The sequence below is a fragment of the Pteropus alecto genome, unplaced genomic scaffold (genome assembly GCF_000325575.1).
Source record: "Pteropus alecto unplaced genomic scaffold, ASM32557v1 scaffold13, whole genome shotgun sequence".
Lineage (NCBI taxonomy): Eukaryota > Metazoa > Chordata > Mammalia > Chiroptera > Pteropodidae > Pteropus > Pteropus alecto.
Genome location: NW_006434373.1, coordinates 407759 through 425732, shown reverse-complemented (window position 1 = coordinate 425732; position 17974 = coordinate 407759). Strand labels below are relative to the sequence as shown.

Genomic DNA, 17974 nt, shown 5'->3' with positions numbered 1-17974 from the left:
TCCTGCTCCTTTGGGGAGGGAAGAGGAGAGGAGAGAAAAGAGACTGTGGGAGGGGGAAGAATGTGGCTGGGGAGAGGAGAGAGAGGAGGGGACCAGGGGGAGGAAAAGAAACGGGTAGAGGGAAGGAAGGGAGCACTGGAGGGAAGTAAGCAAGCGGACAGACGCAGAGAGACGGGCGGAGGAGAAGGAGAGAGGGAGCGGCGCTCTCAGGCAGGAGGAGATTCTGTTGCCACCGCACCTCGACTGTCGCTGTCGCGTCAAGAGAGCAGACTTCGCGCGCGGTGCCGGAGGAGCGGCCACCTGGGAACGCGTCGGGAAGCGGCCCGGCACAGGTGCGGCCTCAGGATGCAGCCGCCGGCGCTTCCAGTGCCCGGACCCCTGGCCCTGCTGGACACCACAGGTGAGAGCGGCTCGAGCATCCCGGCAGGCCTGCCCCTGGCGTCTGCAAGTCCCAGCACCTCCAGGAGCGCAGGTCTAGTCCTTCCCGCCTCCTTGGAACTTTATCTGTGGTATCTTTGCGCTGGCACAGGCCCTTCATTCATACTCGCTCTCCTCCTTTCTTCTCTCCCTCTCTCTCTTTTTTTTTCTGTATGTCTCTGACTTAGTGTCTCTCCCTGTCTCTTTCCCACTATCTTTCATTATGAGCAATAGACCAGGATATGTATGAATGAGGCACTCCAAACTGCACTTCCTTTCTGTCTCTTCTACCCAATTCCAGTCTCTTAAAAAATTCTAGGAAAAGTTTGTTTCAATAAGCCGGGGAGCTTCTTCTTGCTTAAAATGACAAGGCCCCTTACAGTTTTTAATCGGTGTTGTTCTATTCCAGCACACCCTCCTCCACGGACTTCTCCTCAAATAAATTTCCAGAATCTTTAGTTCTTTGATTTTCTGAATCAAGCCTGATGCAGCCTGGAAGCCTGGTGCTGGCCCCGGAAAAGAGGAAATCTGCTGCACGTTCACACGTTGGGGCGCTGGCCTTGGTTCTCTACCAAGAAGTGGCCAAGATGGGAATAGTGCTGGGGAGAGGGCAGGGCATATTTTGAAAAGAAAAGAAAAAATAGTTCCAAGGGAAGGGATGCTCAGACAGCTGGAATGAGGGATCGGATGATGTCTTCCGGGGACCTGCTGCTTGCTTGAGAAATAATACAATCAAAAACTTCAGGTGTTTAACCTCGTAACTCTGGAAGATCTTTAGGAAGTCCCTTTTTAAAAATAAAATTAGTAATGTTGTTTGATTTTAAAATAATAATCAAGGACTCTGGCTTCTTCCTTGAAGAAACAATTCTATATCCCCCACTCTAAGGCAAAACGTGCGATGGTAAAATATTTACACACATTTTCATCCTCTAGGATGAAACTAATTACTTATTAGTGTTTAATATTAATAACTATCTGTTATTAGCTAGTTATTACTATACTATTATACTAGAATTACTTGATGGTTTAAAAATAACATTTGACTTTGTTTTTCTCCTGAGGAGGAATGGTAAATTAAGAAAACACTAAGAGGTGTTGTTTTATGTAAAAACACTAAACATTAGTGTAGCTGGGTGTGATTATGAGTATTTTCTAACTTACAGTTCTCTGTTCACTACCTTGGGCATATGTTTCATTAAAAAAAAATAAAAAATAAAAAGGGATACTGATGGCTGGGGGGCACATCATTCTGCCTTGGTTTACTTTTCCTGGGACTGTCACTTTGCCTTCACAACTAGGTGTCCCCACATGATTACAAGAGCTCATTCTTTCTGGGAGGCCTGGGCCCTTCCAGCAGGAAGGCCATGCCTTGGAATCCCCCCAGTCTTTGTGACATCCTCCTTCCCTTCCTGGCTCTGCTAAGTGAAGAAAGTGCTGAGGGACAGAGGCCAGGAGTAGGGACAGCCAAGGGCAGGAGAACTGGAGGGGCTAATGGGGAGTGACAAGGTGATATTCTGAGATATTCTAGATAGGATGCACCAGAGGACAAAGTGGAGTTTGGAAAAACATCGAGTAAGACAGGTAAGATTTAGCTGTTGTACATTCAGATTCATATGTTAGAACTGCTCCTTCGACTCCCAGCTGGAGAAGCACTGGTTAAGAATAATTGCTATGCCATCTTAACGTTAATACCACCCATGATTAATGTATTCATTAATGCCATAGTTAATATATTCATTATGTTCATAAAAATGTATATAGAACTGTCACACATGTTCTCTCACTGATCCTTGTAACAATCTAAGAAGTGGGTAAAGCAGGTGGTTATCATTATCTCCACTTCACAGATCAAGAAGCTGAAGTTCATTCATTCATTCAACATATAAGATAACTATCTCCTAGTTTGAGCTGGGCCTGGGGATCCAGTGCCGAACAAGACAGACACAGCCCCTGATTTTATGGAATTCTCCTTCTGCTGTGCTCAGACAGGGTGAATGGCTGCCCAAGATCACACAGCCGGTCTGAGCAGATCAGTTTGGGTACAGTCCATGTAAGCTGCCACCAAGGTTATACACCAAACAGTAGATAGTTTAATTAACAAGGCACTGTCATAAGAGCGCTTCAGTTATAAAAATGCACATAATAATATTCAGGACAGGAGAATCTAGAGAATAATTCAGGTAATTCTCGTTGTCTCCCTCTAATTCAAACTCCCTTTTCTCTTCAAAACCTGATCTAAAAATGCATGTCTTATGGTAATTAAAAGATCTTACATATTCTTATTTTTTCTTGAGTTAACTTTTTATTTTCTTATTTTTTGCAATATCCTATATTTATAAAGAATAAGGTCAGGATTTTTCTTTTTGTTATCTCTGTTTTACCTGGAGTCAAAATACGACAATATGTGTCATTAGAATAAGATTGTTCAGAACCATTCCTTCCTAGCGTTCCTGTCTTTCCAGACCTTATATTAACCTTGGAACCTAGGATAGAAATGCTGATAAAAAGGGATAGCTCACACCTTTTGCTTTTTATCATGTAGCAATTTTAAAAGAAAAGTCAGACTTGGGAAAAAGTGGTGAAATGGTAAAGTTATATTGAAAATGGTTCATAGGAAAATTTCCATGAGCTCAGAGGAGATGTGTTTAACATTCTACTCTGTGATTAGCATGTCAGAATGTCATTAATGAATTTGACAAGGGCTGACCACATGCTGCTAGTGAATCTCATCAGATCCCTATTCGTCATGCCAACATTTCTGAGGGGATGAATCAAAACAGAGCCATGAGCTTTAAGAACCAGGATATAGTTGTCAGGGTTCTGCAGACAGATAGATTCCCCAGTGAACTATGAGAGGGTTAAAACTGTGGTTTGAAGCAGGTGCTAAGGCATCTACTTAATTATTTTCACCATGATAGACATGTAGTGCACTTAATTAAGTAAAATAACAATACAAAATCTTTTGAGGAGAAGGGCATTTGTCTGATCATTTTCTCAAGTAGTTAGTCCCATAAAATTTAGCTTTAGAAGTCCTATTGCTCTTAAAATGCATTTTAACAATCAAAACGTCAGAATTGGAACCTAAGAAAGAATAGCTGAAGAGGAAATTGCACTAATTAAAAGCAATTGGCATTTGGCTCTATTCGCAGGTATTTGGAGGCTGGTGAGGGTAATCTGGAAAAGAAAAGGGGTTAATCCTCTGGTCATGCTCCAACGGGAAAAGAGAATTAGACTCCGAAAAAAGTTAAAGTTGCTACCCAGTTGCTAGGTAGTACTGTTATCATTAATATGATTGTTTTATGAACTTCCACAAGAACAGCAACCACAGTGCCGTGGGAATCAGAAAAAAAAAAAAGGAAAGAAACCAGAGCGCCTCCCTTCTCTGCTCAAAATCCTGCAACAGCCCAGCTCTCTCAGAGTACAGCTAGGGGTCAGATAAGAGAATCCACCCCTGTGGACACAGGAGGTAAACCTGCCTCTTTAGCAGAAAACACATAACAGCAAGAACTCCGGAGGCAGATGGCTGAGATTTGAATCCCAAACGCCCACATCTGAGCCTGGAGAGGCTGGTTCTTGCGGAGTGGAGCCTTGCAGATAGCACTGGGGATAGGGCCACCTGTGCAGAGGGGAGCCCCCTCCTGCAGCCATCCCACCATCCTAAGGTCCTGGGAGCTGGGACACTTTCTGCTGGCTGGTTGGGAGCTAGCTCATGGTTTATAATCTTAGCAAGTGAATTGCTCTCATCTCCTCCAGGGTGAAGGTAATAGATGGTTTAGGATGAGCTTCTCAGGAGAAGTGTTTTCCCAAGGGTCTGGAGGAAATGGGACTGTGCCAAGGGCTGTGTTGAGCCTGAGAGAAGTTGATGGCAAAGGGAGAGAGGGGGGCCCCCATGAGGTTCCCTTAAGTCTCTGCAATGAGGTGTACTTCCTGAGACATATGCCCTTGCTAGGTCAGCTGGATAAAAACGGTGTGCCCAGATTAGCCAAGTTATTCTGGGTTTGCACATTGATTTATAGTTTTGTGTAATTTATTTCTGAGTATGTAACAATCCTGTTCTTGGATGCTGTAACCTTGACTTTCCATTAAGCTTTGCTGATAAGACTGCAGAAGTGTGGCTCTTTGGAGGCAAACCTCCTAGAGTGTAAAAAATGTCTGCATGCCGGCGGTTCCAGTGTTCATCTGAGTTAGCAGTTATAATCAAATATGCAGCTGCTTCCCCCATGAAACACACACACACACACACACACACACACACACACACACACGCTGTTGATTTTAAAACTGTGGCATAGGAAGAAACATCACGTTTTTCTTTCATCCCCTATTTTGTTTTGGAGTCACAGAATGGTTCGGCTTACACTGCCGGAGGAGAGAATAGTGGGTGTGCCCCCCAGGCTCCAGGACCACCAGGCCTTCCAGAGCCTTCTGGGCTCAGGGAGAAGAGCCACAAGGACACTGAATGTGCTTATGTTTGCTAGGACCCCCTTTCTGAGTCCTGTCCCTTACTAATGGCTTCTTCATTTGTCTTCCTCCCAGAAGGGTTTGTGAGAAGAAAGAAGACTTCCCTTTGGTTTGTGGGGTCCCTGCTGGTGGTGTCTGTCTTCATCCTGACCATTGGCCTTGCCGCTACCACCAGGACGGAGAACGTGACTGTGGGGGGCTACTACCCAGGGATCATTGTGAGTGACGCGGTCCCAGAAGGGGCACTGGGCACCATAGGTTGCTGTGGCATGGTGACATACTCCACTCCAGCTCCACAGAGTTGGAGGTTTAGGGCACGGGAACTTCTATTGGTGATTGTGATTGGCAGAATAATAGCGCCAAAGGCATCTGTGTCACCGAAGGATCTGTGAATGTGCCGGGCTACATAGTAACAGAGTATCAAGGCTGCTAGTCAGCTGGCCTCGTGAGAGAGTGATGATTCTGCATCGTCCAGGTGGCCCAGTGTTGGCACAGGGTACTTAGAAGTGGAGGAGGGCGAAGGAGAGGTATCAGCCATGTGATGGGAGAGGATGTTGATGATGGAGAAGGGCCACAGGCCAAGGAGTGTGATGGCTCTGGACATGGGAAAGGCCTGGCCCAGATTCTCCCCCAGAGCATCCCGAGGATTTTAGTCCCATGAGATCAAGCTGATCAGACTAGTCCTTGGAAAACGGACATGTAGCTTTAAAAGACACCTGCCAAGGCACCTGGATTAAAGATTACTTTAATAATGGTATCTCATGGAAACAACAGGAAAATGACACCTTATCAGATCTGGCAAGAAGTGGTCACCCAAATTCAGAATTATCAGAAAGATTTTTTGAATTTTTTGAATCAATTCACATCCATTCTTGTTAGCAATAAAATTTGCTCCAGCTGTCTGCAATGTACACAGGGAGCGTCTGTGAAATTGCCTTTTATCAGTTATGACACCCTTAAAATGCACCAGAACCTTGAGCTGTTGTGTCATAAAGTGCTAAACCAAGATTTTTTAAAAACGAAGCTAATTTGATCACATTACTCTCACCAAAAGTATTATTGAGGCTACTAATAATATCGGTGACATTTTTAGCAAGGATGAAAAGGTTTTTGCCATTTTTAATATCTAAAAATATTTAACGAATATTTTCATTTCATCTTTATGTTATCCTTTATTTTTATTTTTTGTCTATGCTTATATATCAACATTATCTACCCGTATATAATTTATGAGTAAACACATATAAATAGTATCTGTATAGAAAAAGTTCTATTGGTGAAATCTCAGGAAGCCGACATTGTGTTGGAGACCCTGTTTTTCTGCCATGTGTCCTGGACAAGAAGGGGAACCTGGAATTCAGGGGGTGGAGTTAGTGGCTGAGAGGATGTGTCCTCCCAAATTATGTGCAAAGTCTCAAGATCAGTCTCGAATAGTAGTTTTTTGGCTTGTTCTTTAAGGTTCACTTACTCAGGATTCCCTACCTTAAGAATGTCCTGGTGTCGTCAGAGCCCTGCTCTGTAAGGGACCTGATTCCAGGGGAATGACCAGAATGAAATTAGCTTTAGCTGGATGGTTCTGAAAGTAAACTATGGAGATGACAGATGAAATTCACTTAAAGAAAATGGGGATGAAAGTCACTTCCATGGGGATCCTGTGTCCGGCTTAGAAACCTCTAGCAAAGAGTGGATCTCAGGAAGAAACTGTGGCTAAGCACCTCAACATTTTGGAAACAGGATTTTCTTTTTAAAGTCCAGAAAAAATGGAACTTAGTGAAACTTAATAGATATATTTTAATACATTTATGTTGAAGTGGGATTTTGATATCTTCGAATGGTGGAGTTTGAAGCTCCACATAAAGAAAACGTTTGTCTCCCCTTACTCCTTGAGAATTCTTAAGTTATTAGTAAAATCTATGTCTGTACTTACATGTCCATCTCCTTAGATATCATTACAGATAAAGACATCTGTAGACATAAATAGGTCTGATTTTTAGTGCATTAAATTTGACTACATGACCATAGAGACTCCATAACTGTGTGGGTCAGCTAGTTAGTGGCCCCAATGGTCACTCAGAAGTCTGATGGGCAGGGCTCACCTGCTGTGTGAGAGTGGCTCTAATGCAGGGTCCCAGTGCAGCAGAATCACATTGTCTGCGAGAGGCTTGTCACCAGATGCTCCAAGCAGTGTCATCTCGGGGTGTTGCTAAAATTCTATGTTCTTCAAGTTGAGAGGAAGCTGTTTAAGAAATTCTTCCACAAGGTAGGCATGGGAGGATGAAACACACCTGTGTCCTCTGGACACACTCAGGTGGAGGGATCCTGGTGCCCAGCCCACAGATCCTTCATTATAAGATGAGGACAGCCATGGGGGGCTGAGAGCTCAGGCTTTCTTGAAGAACAAGAAGAATGATTCTTAGGAGCCCCTCCTTTCTCTATTTCCTTTCCTTCCCTAAGGTTACCTGTCTGCCTGCTCACCTGAATCAAAAGCTCATCTCTGAGCAGTGTCAGCAGTGTTCATGGATGACTGGAACTTTTCTTTTGAAATACCTGTGATTCTAGTTTTCTAATAGCTTACCTAAGGAGTCCTTCTCTGACTATGGGACTTGAGACAGACCCAGGAGAAACATTAGGTGGGCCTCTCATCTGATGATCAGATGCAGAAATGGACTCATGAGTGGTCTGGTCTACCATGAAGAGGTTGTCCTCTGTGAGGGGGAAGGGGGCACATAATGCTCTCTTTTCCTGTAGCCAAGAGTTAAACTGATGTAAGAGTTCAAATGTTTGAATGTAGAAGATGAGGTGGATCATGTCTCAGCAGTTTCTATTTCAATCACTGGCTTTGATGGAGCCTTAGAAGCCCATCCAGACATGCATGAAGCCATCTGCCACTTGGTGGTTGGAACTTGGCGAGGTGGGAGTGGCCAGCCTTGACCCTTGGATAAAACGTTTTAAGGGTGGCAGTCTTCTGTGCATTGTTTATTGTTAAATGTCAGAATCAAGCCACCAGGCATGCTAATCAGATGTTTTCTCCCTTGTTTTTCCTTTGCTCTCAGCTGGGCTTTGGATCTTTCTTAGGAATTATTGGCATCAACCTGGTGGAGAATCGAAGGCAAATGGTAAGAAAGTGCGTTGTTTTCTTTAAATGACGATATTTCATCTTTTTTTTTATTTAATGGCTGAGAAGTATGGAATTGTTTTCTTAACTTCCTTTTTTGGGGGGTTGTTTATTGAAAGTGCATGAAATTACAATAGATTTTTCTGTGTTGGTCTTGTATCCTGCAACCCTGTTGAACTCATTTATTAGTTCTAATCAGTTTTTTAGTGGAGTCCTTAGGATTTTCCACTTGTAAGATTATGTCACCTGCAAATAGAGATAGTTTTGCTTCTTTTTTTCCCAATCTGTATGCTGGAGTTCTATTTCTATGGCTTTTCATAAAAGAAATGTGGGCCTTGGAGTGAAAGAATGAAAATCCAGACGCGACAGCTGTAGCCAGAGCAGATTGGGGTCCAGCTCTCCAATAAGCTTCCCCGTACGCTGGGGGCCACCCAGGTTCCTCAGAGCAGATGCTTCTGACTGGCGTTGTTTATACAATCTCATTTCTGCCTTTTCAGAGAAAGCATTCTTCCAAGGCTAACGTTGTGTGATAAACATATATTTCACCATTTGACATTTAATTTAATATTTATGAAAGCTGAAACCTATGTCCACCATGTCTAGCTGTGCGATCTTGGAAAACTTACTTGACCATTTCAAACCTCAATTTCTTCATTTTCGGGATTGTTGGGAGCATCTGAGTTAATGCATGTGAGGACAGCTAGCACAGCGCTGGCCCACAACAGGTGTTCAGAGAATAGTAGCCATTGTTACATAGATGAGTCGGAAAAATCTAGTTTTTTCAAAAGGAAATAATAGCAGGCTGAGAAAATGTCGGCTAAAGAAAGTGCTTGTATTTCAAATGCATCTAAAATAGACCACACCAAAATTTAGAATGCTTTCTTTTTTTCTTGATTTATTTTTAATTTAAATTTTTCACTACGGAAAGTTTTAAACATATTCAAAAGTCTACAGACTAGTATAATGAACCCCTCCGTATCCATCTCCCACTTTATCAGCTGTTGACTCTGGGCCAATCTCATTTCATCTCCCACCTATTTCTTCCCTTCTCATATTATTTTGAAGCAAATCCCAGACATGATATCATTTCATCTGTAATGATATCATTACATGGTATCGTTTTACTCTGTTCAATTTAAAGGGTGGAATCTAATCACTAGAAGTGGCTTCACCATTATCTCTGCCCATTATTACGTCAGTCTCCAGTGATATCCAAAGAATGGTCCAAACTGAATCAGCTTTTGATACTTTTCCATCCACGAATGAGTTATTACTTTCTCCTCACCCAAACAGACATATTAATCACTGATTTCACTAACAGCTCTATAGTCTAACTTGGTCAAAGGATATCAAAAGCCAGAAATGGAGAAGTTAGGGCCTAAAAAGTTTGTTAACTGCTGATCTGCCCCACCATTTGTGTGTGCACGCCCCACCCCCGCCCCACACTGGAATCCTCCTAGAATGTAGTTTACAATTCTCTGAACAAGAAGAACTAATGGGACTAATAAGAAGTAACTTATAGGTTAGAAAACCTTTCTTTCAGAGGGTTAGGTTATTAGCCTCTGGTTGTCTGGTCTAGAGAGAAACTTTTTTCCTGCTCCTTTGAGTGTTATGTGACACAGGGCTCCTGCTTGTCTTCCTCCCCACTCTTCTGCTTAATGCCTTCTGCTTCAGGTCTTGACACCCTGGGAGTCTCATCAGCCTTCTGGGGGACATCCAGCTCTTCACCTTCTCACATAGAAACCCAGATGGTCTTTGCCACTCCCAGGACTGAGTTGGATGGGGCTAAAACAAAGGAACAACCAAAGGGCTTTAGGCAGGGCAGACATGACACCGTGGTCCTAGACCCTAGGTCACTACACTGAGATCTGAAGATCATCAGGAAAGAAATCTGCCCACGTCCACAGTGAACCTTGTAGAGGCTGAGCAGATGGGTCTGGGCCCACCACCGTGGTCCTAGACCCTAGGTCACTACACTGAGAGGATCTGAAGATCATCAGGAAAGAAATCTGCCCACATCCACAGTGAACCATGTAGAGGCTGAGCAGATGGGGCTGGGCCCATGCATGACGTATGCTTTTCCTCCAAAAGTGTCACGAGTGATTGCTGTCCTAGAGGGCAGCAGAGGGAGGTCAGTGGCCCCAGTCACACACCATCCAACCTTAGATGCCCACGTCTCACCTCAGGAGCTTGGATGCAGATATAGGGAGCCCCTCCCAGGTGTCAGTTTATCCCAGAATGTGGTCCCCTGCTTGCCTGCATGATATGCTGAGGGTGAGCCCTCCCTGCAGAGTCTCACCAGGTAACTTAATGCTTTCTTCACTTTTTCCCACTCAGTTCCTTGGGCTGTGCTTGTAGGGGATGGGCCAAAGGACAAAGGACCCTGAGTGACACCTTCCTTTGAAGACACCATCACCTATACCTTCCAGAAGTTTGGTTAATTTTATGAGAGAAAGATGTGGAGTTGGGGTGAAGGAGGTGAATGGAGAAGCTACAGAATTGCCTACATTTTTTGTCATCCGGCTGGCTGGGGGTTGGGTGACAGAAACTAGGTCTGGTTGTAGGAAAACAGGTCAAGCTCTAGTGTGTATTGAGTATTGAGGCCTGTGAGAACACGTATCTGCTGCTTAGGAACTTGACTCAGCAGTTTTGATTCCTTAAAACCTTTATTCTGTTGGCTGGACCTGCCTTCTTGTAGGTCACCAAGGGCCTAAGTGAGGCCCAGCTGGACCCCTGCCCTGTAACTTGCTGACGTATGAAACACTCAGGCTCTCTGACCTCTGAGGACTGGCCTCCATTCCATTCACACAGCCTCAGCATTTGGACCCCAGTCCCGGTTCCTTCCTGTTTGAGGAATCCCAGCAGCAGGGGCTGGGGGCTAGTTTTTCCAAGCGTGCAGGGCCAGGTATGTAACTCAGAGCATGTTTTGCTGCACTAACTTGGATCTTCCCAGACTGTGGGCTACATGTGTGTGCCAGGCTTCGGCTCTCCAGCCAGCTGTTCACCAGTAGCCTGTTCTTTTCAACTTTAAGCTCCTCTAAAGGGATGTTGTCCTGCAGTCCGACTCATAAGCAGTGTTGGTGGATCGGCAAGCATGAGAAATTGCCTCGCTCTGCACTCCATTGGTCCTGGGAGCAAGCATCTCATGATACAGTGATTAGGTTGATCATGTCCACAGGGGAGAATTTACACAGGACCAGATGCTCTGGGTCTCTGTTTTTTGTGGCTATGTAGATTTGGTAAGAACAAATTCTCATGACGAATTGTCCTAAGGAACGTACAGAAGTGTTCAGTCTCCACCTAGGTAATAAAAATCCTCCGTCTTATTCTACAAGATGAGTCCTATCTCTGACATGCGTGGTCTGTTCTGAAGACGGAGAGGGTGGGGGAGATGAGAGGAGAGCCACTTCAACTCCTTTTCACCCTAAATAGAGCAGAGTCTTTGCTTTGTTCCTATCAAGATTTTTACCTAGAGGTTCAGGTTGCCAATGCCACCTCCTGGGAGGGCCTGGAGCGGTCAGATTAGCATTCCAGGCTGCCCTCCTTCTCCTCTCTCTCTGGGTGCTGAGGGAAGAAATAAACATTTAATGAGTGCCATTCTTTGCCAATTTGCTGCCAGCTGATCTCTCCATCTCTTCCTTTCTATCTATTCTCTTCTTTGTCTCTCTGCCTGGAATGCTCTCTCCCTATACCCTGACCTTCTCCAGCTTTAGTAAACATCGGTTCCTTCTTCAGATCTTAGCAAAAATGTCAGGTCTTCAGAAAAGCTCTCTGGACCTCCAAACCTTTACAACAATTACATTTCCTAGCACTTACCTGTTTATAACTGAGATGTGAATCCAGTTTTCACACCACCAAATGGGCACCTACACACCTTTATTTAATGAATAAATGAATCTTTGGAAGACATGAATTTTAGGTGGAAGTGGTTGGTTACAATGCTCTTGGCTGCAAAGAACATAAACTGCAGCCTTAACTGGAAGAGATTGCAAGGATTTGTATCCCTTCAGGACATCCAGAGTGGGTGGTTTTATGGTTGGCTGATTCTATGGCTTACTGTGTCCCGAGGCCCCCGTTCCTTCTCTCTTTCCACTCTGCTCTCCTCAGGGTTTCATTCTCCCGATATAGCAGCATCCAGAGGAAGAAAGAAGATGGTGCCTTCTTTCAATTCTCTCTTAAGAAGGACACAACTTTCCTGGAGTACATGACAGACCTTCCCTCACATATCTCATTGGCCAGGTCCATGCTCACGTCTAAACCAATCCCTATCATTGGATCACCTCACCAACAGGCTCACTTAAAACCTGAGTGGTGTCAGCTTCCCAGAGGGACACGGCTAATGTGGAAGTGAGGGACCCAAACACAATTGACATTAGTTACGAAGAAAGAAAGGAGAGCTGGATGCTGGATGGACAGCCAGCAGGACTCCCTACAGAGACCTTTCTCCTTTGAATTTGAAAGTTCAATCTCAGGCAACAGGTTATATCACCTGTGTGTCTGGAAAGATGTATCTCATTTCAACGAATAGTTATCAAGCTCCTAATATGTACAAGGGACATAGTCTCTACCCTAAAGTTTTAAATTTTGGAGTGGTCTATTTTATTTATTTTTCCTTTTATTTGCTCATGCTTCTGTTGTGAAATCTAAGAATTCCTCACCAAATTGAGTTCATGAAGATGTATCCTTATGTTTTCTTTAAATTTTTTTTATAGTTTCAGCTCGTGTTTAGCTAATTAATCAATTTTTAGTTACTTTTTGTGTATGGTGTAAGGTAAGGGTCCAGTTTCATTCTTTTGCATGTTGGTATCCAGTTGTTCTAGCACCATTTGCTCAAGAAACTGTTTTTCACCCTATCCATTGATCTCGGTGCCCTTGTAAAAAATCAATTAGCCATAGAAGTTTGGGTTTATTTCTGGACTCTCAATCTTAATGCCGTCTAGATATTGGTCTATATATCTAGCCTTATGTCAACAGCACACTGTTTTGATTACTGTAGATTTGTAGTAATTTTTGAAATTAGAAAGCATGAGTCCTCTAATGATGTTTTTCTTTCAGGATTGTTTTGTCTATTCAGGGCCCTTTGTACTTCCATATGGCTTTTCCATTTCTGCAAAAACATCATTGACATTTTGATAGGGGTTACATTGAATCTCTAGATTGCTTTGAAGAGTACTACCATCTTAACAACATCAAGTTGTCCGGTCCATAAACAGTGGGTTCCTTCCATTTAATTAGGTCTTTAATTTCTCTCAGCAATGTTTTGTAGTTTTCAGTGTGCAAATCATTCACTCCTTTGGTTATTCCTAAGTATTTTATTTGAGGGAATGGTATTATAAATGGAATTGTTTTCTTAATGTCCTTTTCAAGTTGTTCATTGCTGGTGTATAGAAACATCACTCATTTTGTGTATTGATCTTGTACCCTGCAACATTGCTAAATTCATTTATTTCCTGTGGTAGTTTTTTTTTTATGGGGCTTATTTGGTATTTTCTATATATGGAATCATGTAAATAGAGATAGTTTTACCTCTTCTTTTTCAATTTGGATGCATTGTTTTTCTTTTTCCTGCCTAATTGTTCTGGCTAGAACTTCCAGGACAATATTGAATAGCAGTGGTGAACGTGAGCATCCTTGTTCTATCCCTTTTAAAATCTTTCTGTCTTTTATCATTGAATATGATGTTAACTATGGATTTTGGGGAAATACCCTTAATTATGTTAAAGAAATTTCCTCTACTTCTAGTTTGCTGGGTTTTTATATCATGCAAGGGTTTGGATTTTGTTATATGCTTTCTCTGCATTAATTGAGATGACAATTTAGGTTGTTTTTTCTTCATTCTATTAATGTGGTGTATTACATTTATTGATTTTTTGTGTGTGTTGGACCACCCTTACATTTCTGACATGGAGTATGATCCTTTTAGTATGCTGTTGGATTTAGTTTGCTAGTATTTTATTGAGGATTTTTACTTCTATATTCATAAGGAATGTTGGTCTGCTTTCTTTTCATAACTTTGTCTGCTTAGGTATCAGAGTATTGCTGCCCTCATAAAATTTGTCAGGAAGTGTTTCCTCTTCTCCTATTTTTTGGAAGAGCTCTAGTAGAGTTTATGTTAATTCTTCTTTAAATGTTTGATAGAATTCACTAGTGAAGCAATTTGGTCCTGGACTTTTCTTTGTGGGAAGTTTTTCGTCATTGATGCAATCTCTTTACTTCTTACGGTTTGTCGAGTTTTTCTATTTTTTTTTGAGTTAATTTTGGCAATCTCTGTGCTCCTTAGTAATTTGTTCATCTCATCTAGATCATCAAAGTTGCTGGTGTAAAATAGTTCATAGTATTTTCTTACAATCAGTTTAATTTCATAAAGTTGGTTATAATGTTCCCACCTTCATTTCTGATTTTAGTTGCTTTTTCTCTCATCTTAGTCAGTCTAGCTAAAGACTTGTTGATATTGTTGATCTTCTCAAAGAATCAACTTTCAGTTACAGTGATTCTCTTTATTGTTTTTCTATTCTCTATTCCTTTCATACTTGCTTTAACCTCTATTATTTCCTTTCTTTTGCTGGCTTTAGGTTTAGTTTGTGGTTATTTTTCCAGTTCTTAAGGTGTTAGGTTGTTAATTTGAGATCTTTCTTCCTTTTTACCGAGCATTATGTTTGCCACGTCCTATGAGTTTGGCTGTTCTTGTTTTCGTTTTTATTTATCTCAAAATATTTTAAAATTCCCCTTGTGATTTCTTCTTTGACCTATTGGTTGTTTAAGAATGTGTGTTTAATTTTCCCACATTTGTGGATTTTCCATTTTCCCATCTGTTATTGATTTTCGGCTTCATCCACTGTGGTTGAGAAGAGGAAATGTAGCAGCAAAGATGGAAGAACCAAAGGATGGGGGTGTAGTAGATGGAGGAGGCAGAGCGCAGGGGTGTAGGTGGAGGAGACAAAGTGCAGGGGTGAAGTTGGTATAAGATGAGCTCTGAGACCCTCCTGAGTTTCTTTGTTGGGATAGCAGCGTGGCAGATGGAGGAGACAGGGAATAGGGGGGAAGCAGGAGAGAGAAATGCTAATGAGCTAATATTCATAAAGTCTTAGAATAGTAACCACACAACCATTTGTTAAATAAGTAAGTTTGTTACCCTGGAAGCCGTGAGGAAAGTGTTTCCGTAGGAGAGTGATCAGCAATGTCAAATGCTCACAGATCAGGTCAGGTGAGGTCTGAGGCTTGACCATAGATTTACACTGTGCGGGTGATCGCTAACCTTGACAAGGTGGAAACAGAAGGTGAGTGTGCAGACAGCAATATCAGCAACCCTCTAAAGGAGTTTAAGAGAAGCAAAAAGGTGGAGGAGGAAGAGCTACTGGAGCGGGAGACATAGAGAAAATGGTTTTGTTGTTTAAGGAAAGAGGAATTGTGGCATATCTGTGCCGATGGGAAGATATAGTAGGGAATGAAGACCGGTGGCTGTGGGAGGACTGGTCACATGGTGTTCCTGGTGGGTGAGAAGTGTGGAGCCTCTGGTCTGGGTACGTGTGCAGCCCTTTGTCCCTGGTAATGGGGCACGGAGTGTGGGGACCAGTGTGGGGCTGGCAGGTGAGGTCAGATCTTGTGCAAGTTCTCTTCTGATTACTTTTGTTTTCCCTGGGAACTGAGCACATAGGGTCACCTGCTGCTGAGGAAGACAAGAGAAGGAGGGATGTGAGGGGTTGGAGGAAGGAGAAGGTATGGCCTGGCATGATCCTGAATCAAGTGAGGACAGGTCTTCATGCTCACCTGTTCAGGTGTGGAACATTTGGAGAGCTATATTTAATTAGATTTGGGCTTTTGGCAGGTGAATATGAGACCATAAGGGAGGACAAGGGATTGCAGGTATTCACAGGGATTATGATGACTGACCTGGGTTTATAAGCTGGGAAATGTCTTATGGTGCAGAGACAGTGATTGGTCACCATGACTGGTAACCAGTGACCAGGTGGCAGGACCAGGGTAAAGGGCCAGGGTGTGGAGTGTCTGTGCCTGTGTTGCAGTGCTGAGTGAGAGGCAAGCCTGTGGAAAGAAATGATGCAGAGCATGCGGCCGGCACCGAGAGGGGCTGCATGCAAGGAAGGCGATGAACGTCGTCCAGGGACTGAGAGCCAGGTTAGTGGAAGGATCACTCTGAACCTCGGAGTCGCTGAGAATCGAGCTCGTGGTTACACTGGGGAGGGGATCTGCGAGCCAGGAAAGAGGGAATGAACTGGAGATCAGTGAATGACAGCTGCCAGGAGGACTGAGTGTGAGACACAGACCGGAGTCTGGGGTTATGGGAGGAGAAGGGAGAATGGTCTGGGTGGTAATATGCGCCAAGTCGGAGCCCATCCCGTCCCGAGGCCCAGGGGCCCAGGAGTAGGGCAGAAGGACCTAACCGGAACCAGGATGTAGTAGATGTTACAAAGGGGCTGAGCGTTTACCGGATTTTACTGGTGCCAACACCAGAGGGCACAGCAGAAAGTTTTAGATTTATTCAGAAGAGGAGATGAAGGGATACATGCGGTTGAGGGACACACAGGGATGAAAGACACATGGGAATGAGAGACACAGAGTCCTGACCACTCCAAGTGACGACCTTCCCAGCAACAGGCTCTCACCTTATCTGTTTCCTTTCTAACTCCCCTGTTATCACCACAACCTTATCTACTTGGTATTAGTTTTTTTTTAATCTACTTTGCCCTGTTGGAATGCAAATGTGTGAGCCCAGCAGAGATTTGAAGGTGACCTTTCCCCTCCTGAATACCATGCTTGCCCTTCCCCCAAGAGAAGAGACCTCACGCAGTGCAATAAAATATTTCACAACCTTAATCTAGAGCCTTTTAAGGTTGCTAGAGTAACGGAGAGTTTCTATCTGCAAAATCCATAGGTTCTGGCAGTCCTCACATATTATGGAAAGTGATTTTGTTTGTAGCATTTAGAGGACCGATCAGGTTTCTGCTGCGTGCATTCTTCTGGCTTTGTATTGTTAAACTCACCAGTAGCTTGAAGGTAAGTTAGCAATGCCCACCTGTGACTCGAAAGCCAAGGAGAACACTTTGTTCTTTCCTAAGAGGCAGCTGTCTTGTCACCGATTCTGGCAATTTTGCATTTCTAGCCTGCAGAGTCAGAGGAGAGAATTTCCGACATTTTTCCCAGTACTACTACCTGGACCCTGGGGTTTGCACACCAAAGAGGTTCTTAGGCAACATCATGCCTGTAGTCATCCCAGCACTGAATTTATCACATGAATGGTCTTGCTATTACTCAATTTTACTTTTGCATTGAAAGTTAATGAAGAAGGACATTGAAATGATGGGGACAGTTTGTGCAAGACCAAATCAGAACATCTTTATAAATCTAGACAGTCGAAGGTAGTCCCGCATTGTTAAAGGATACATTTGGATACATGTGGGTTCTTGCATGTTTCAGGAATCTATTCTACTTATATATAAACCCAGATTTTATATATTGAACATATTTATAATTTCTGTAGCAGAATTTGTAATAGCAAGAAATTGCAAATTGTTTAAATAGCCATTGCAGGCACTGGTTGCATAACCCCTGATTATTCATGAGAAGTGTGCAGAGGGTCACAGAAATGAAAACACTCTCTAAGGCACAAAGCCACCTGTTTATTCTGTGATATAAAATCAATAAGAATATACCTTGTACGGGGTGAAATCCGGCCTAGGATCTGTCCTGGACTGAAAGTCATTGAGGGCAGAAGGTAGTGGTGAAGAAGGGAAAATTCTGCAAAAGGCACTGTTAATGTCAGGGTGGAACTTCGAATTGGTTTGTATTTCATAAAAGGTTTTTTGTTAAACACTGGTTGCCCACACCTTCCTTTTTCTTCTGCTTCCAGTTGGTAGCAGCCATTGTGTTTATCAGCTTTGGTGTGGTAGCCGCCTTCTGCTGTGCCATCGTGGACGGCGTGTTTGCTGCTCAGCACATAGTGAGTTCCATCCTTTTAATTTTGTT

The 17974-nt window shown here is 43.2% G+C and overlaps 1 protein-coding gene across 2 annotated transcripts in view; it reads left to right on the top strand.

The window, feature by feature from the left end:
* The first annotated feature begins 345 nt into the window (after positions 1-345).
* TMEM255B (transmembrane protein 255B) overlaps positions 346-17974 on the top strand; it is a 35626-nt gene continuing 17997 nt past the window's right edge. For both annotated transcript variants that reach the window (XM_025044964.1, XM_006909341.1), the window contains exons 1-4: positions 346-400; positions 4954-5096; positions 7932-7994; positions 17859-17948. In XM_025044964.1, coding sequence (XP_024900732.1) covers positions 346-400; positions 4954-5096; positions 7932-7994; positions 17859-17948 — 351 coding nt within the window. The remainder of the gene's footprint in view (positions 401-4953; positions 5097-7931; positions 7995-17858; positions 17949-17974) is intronic.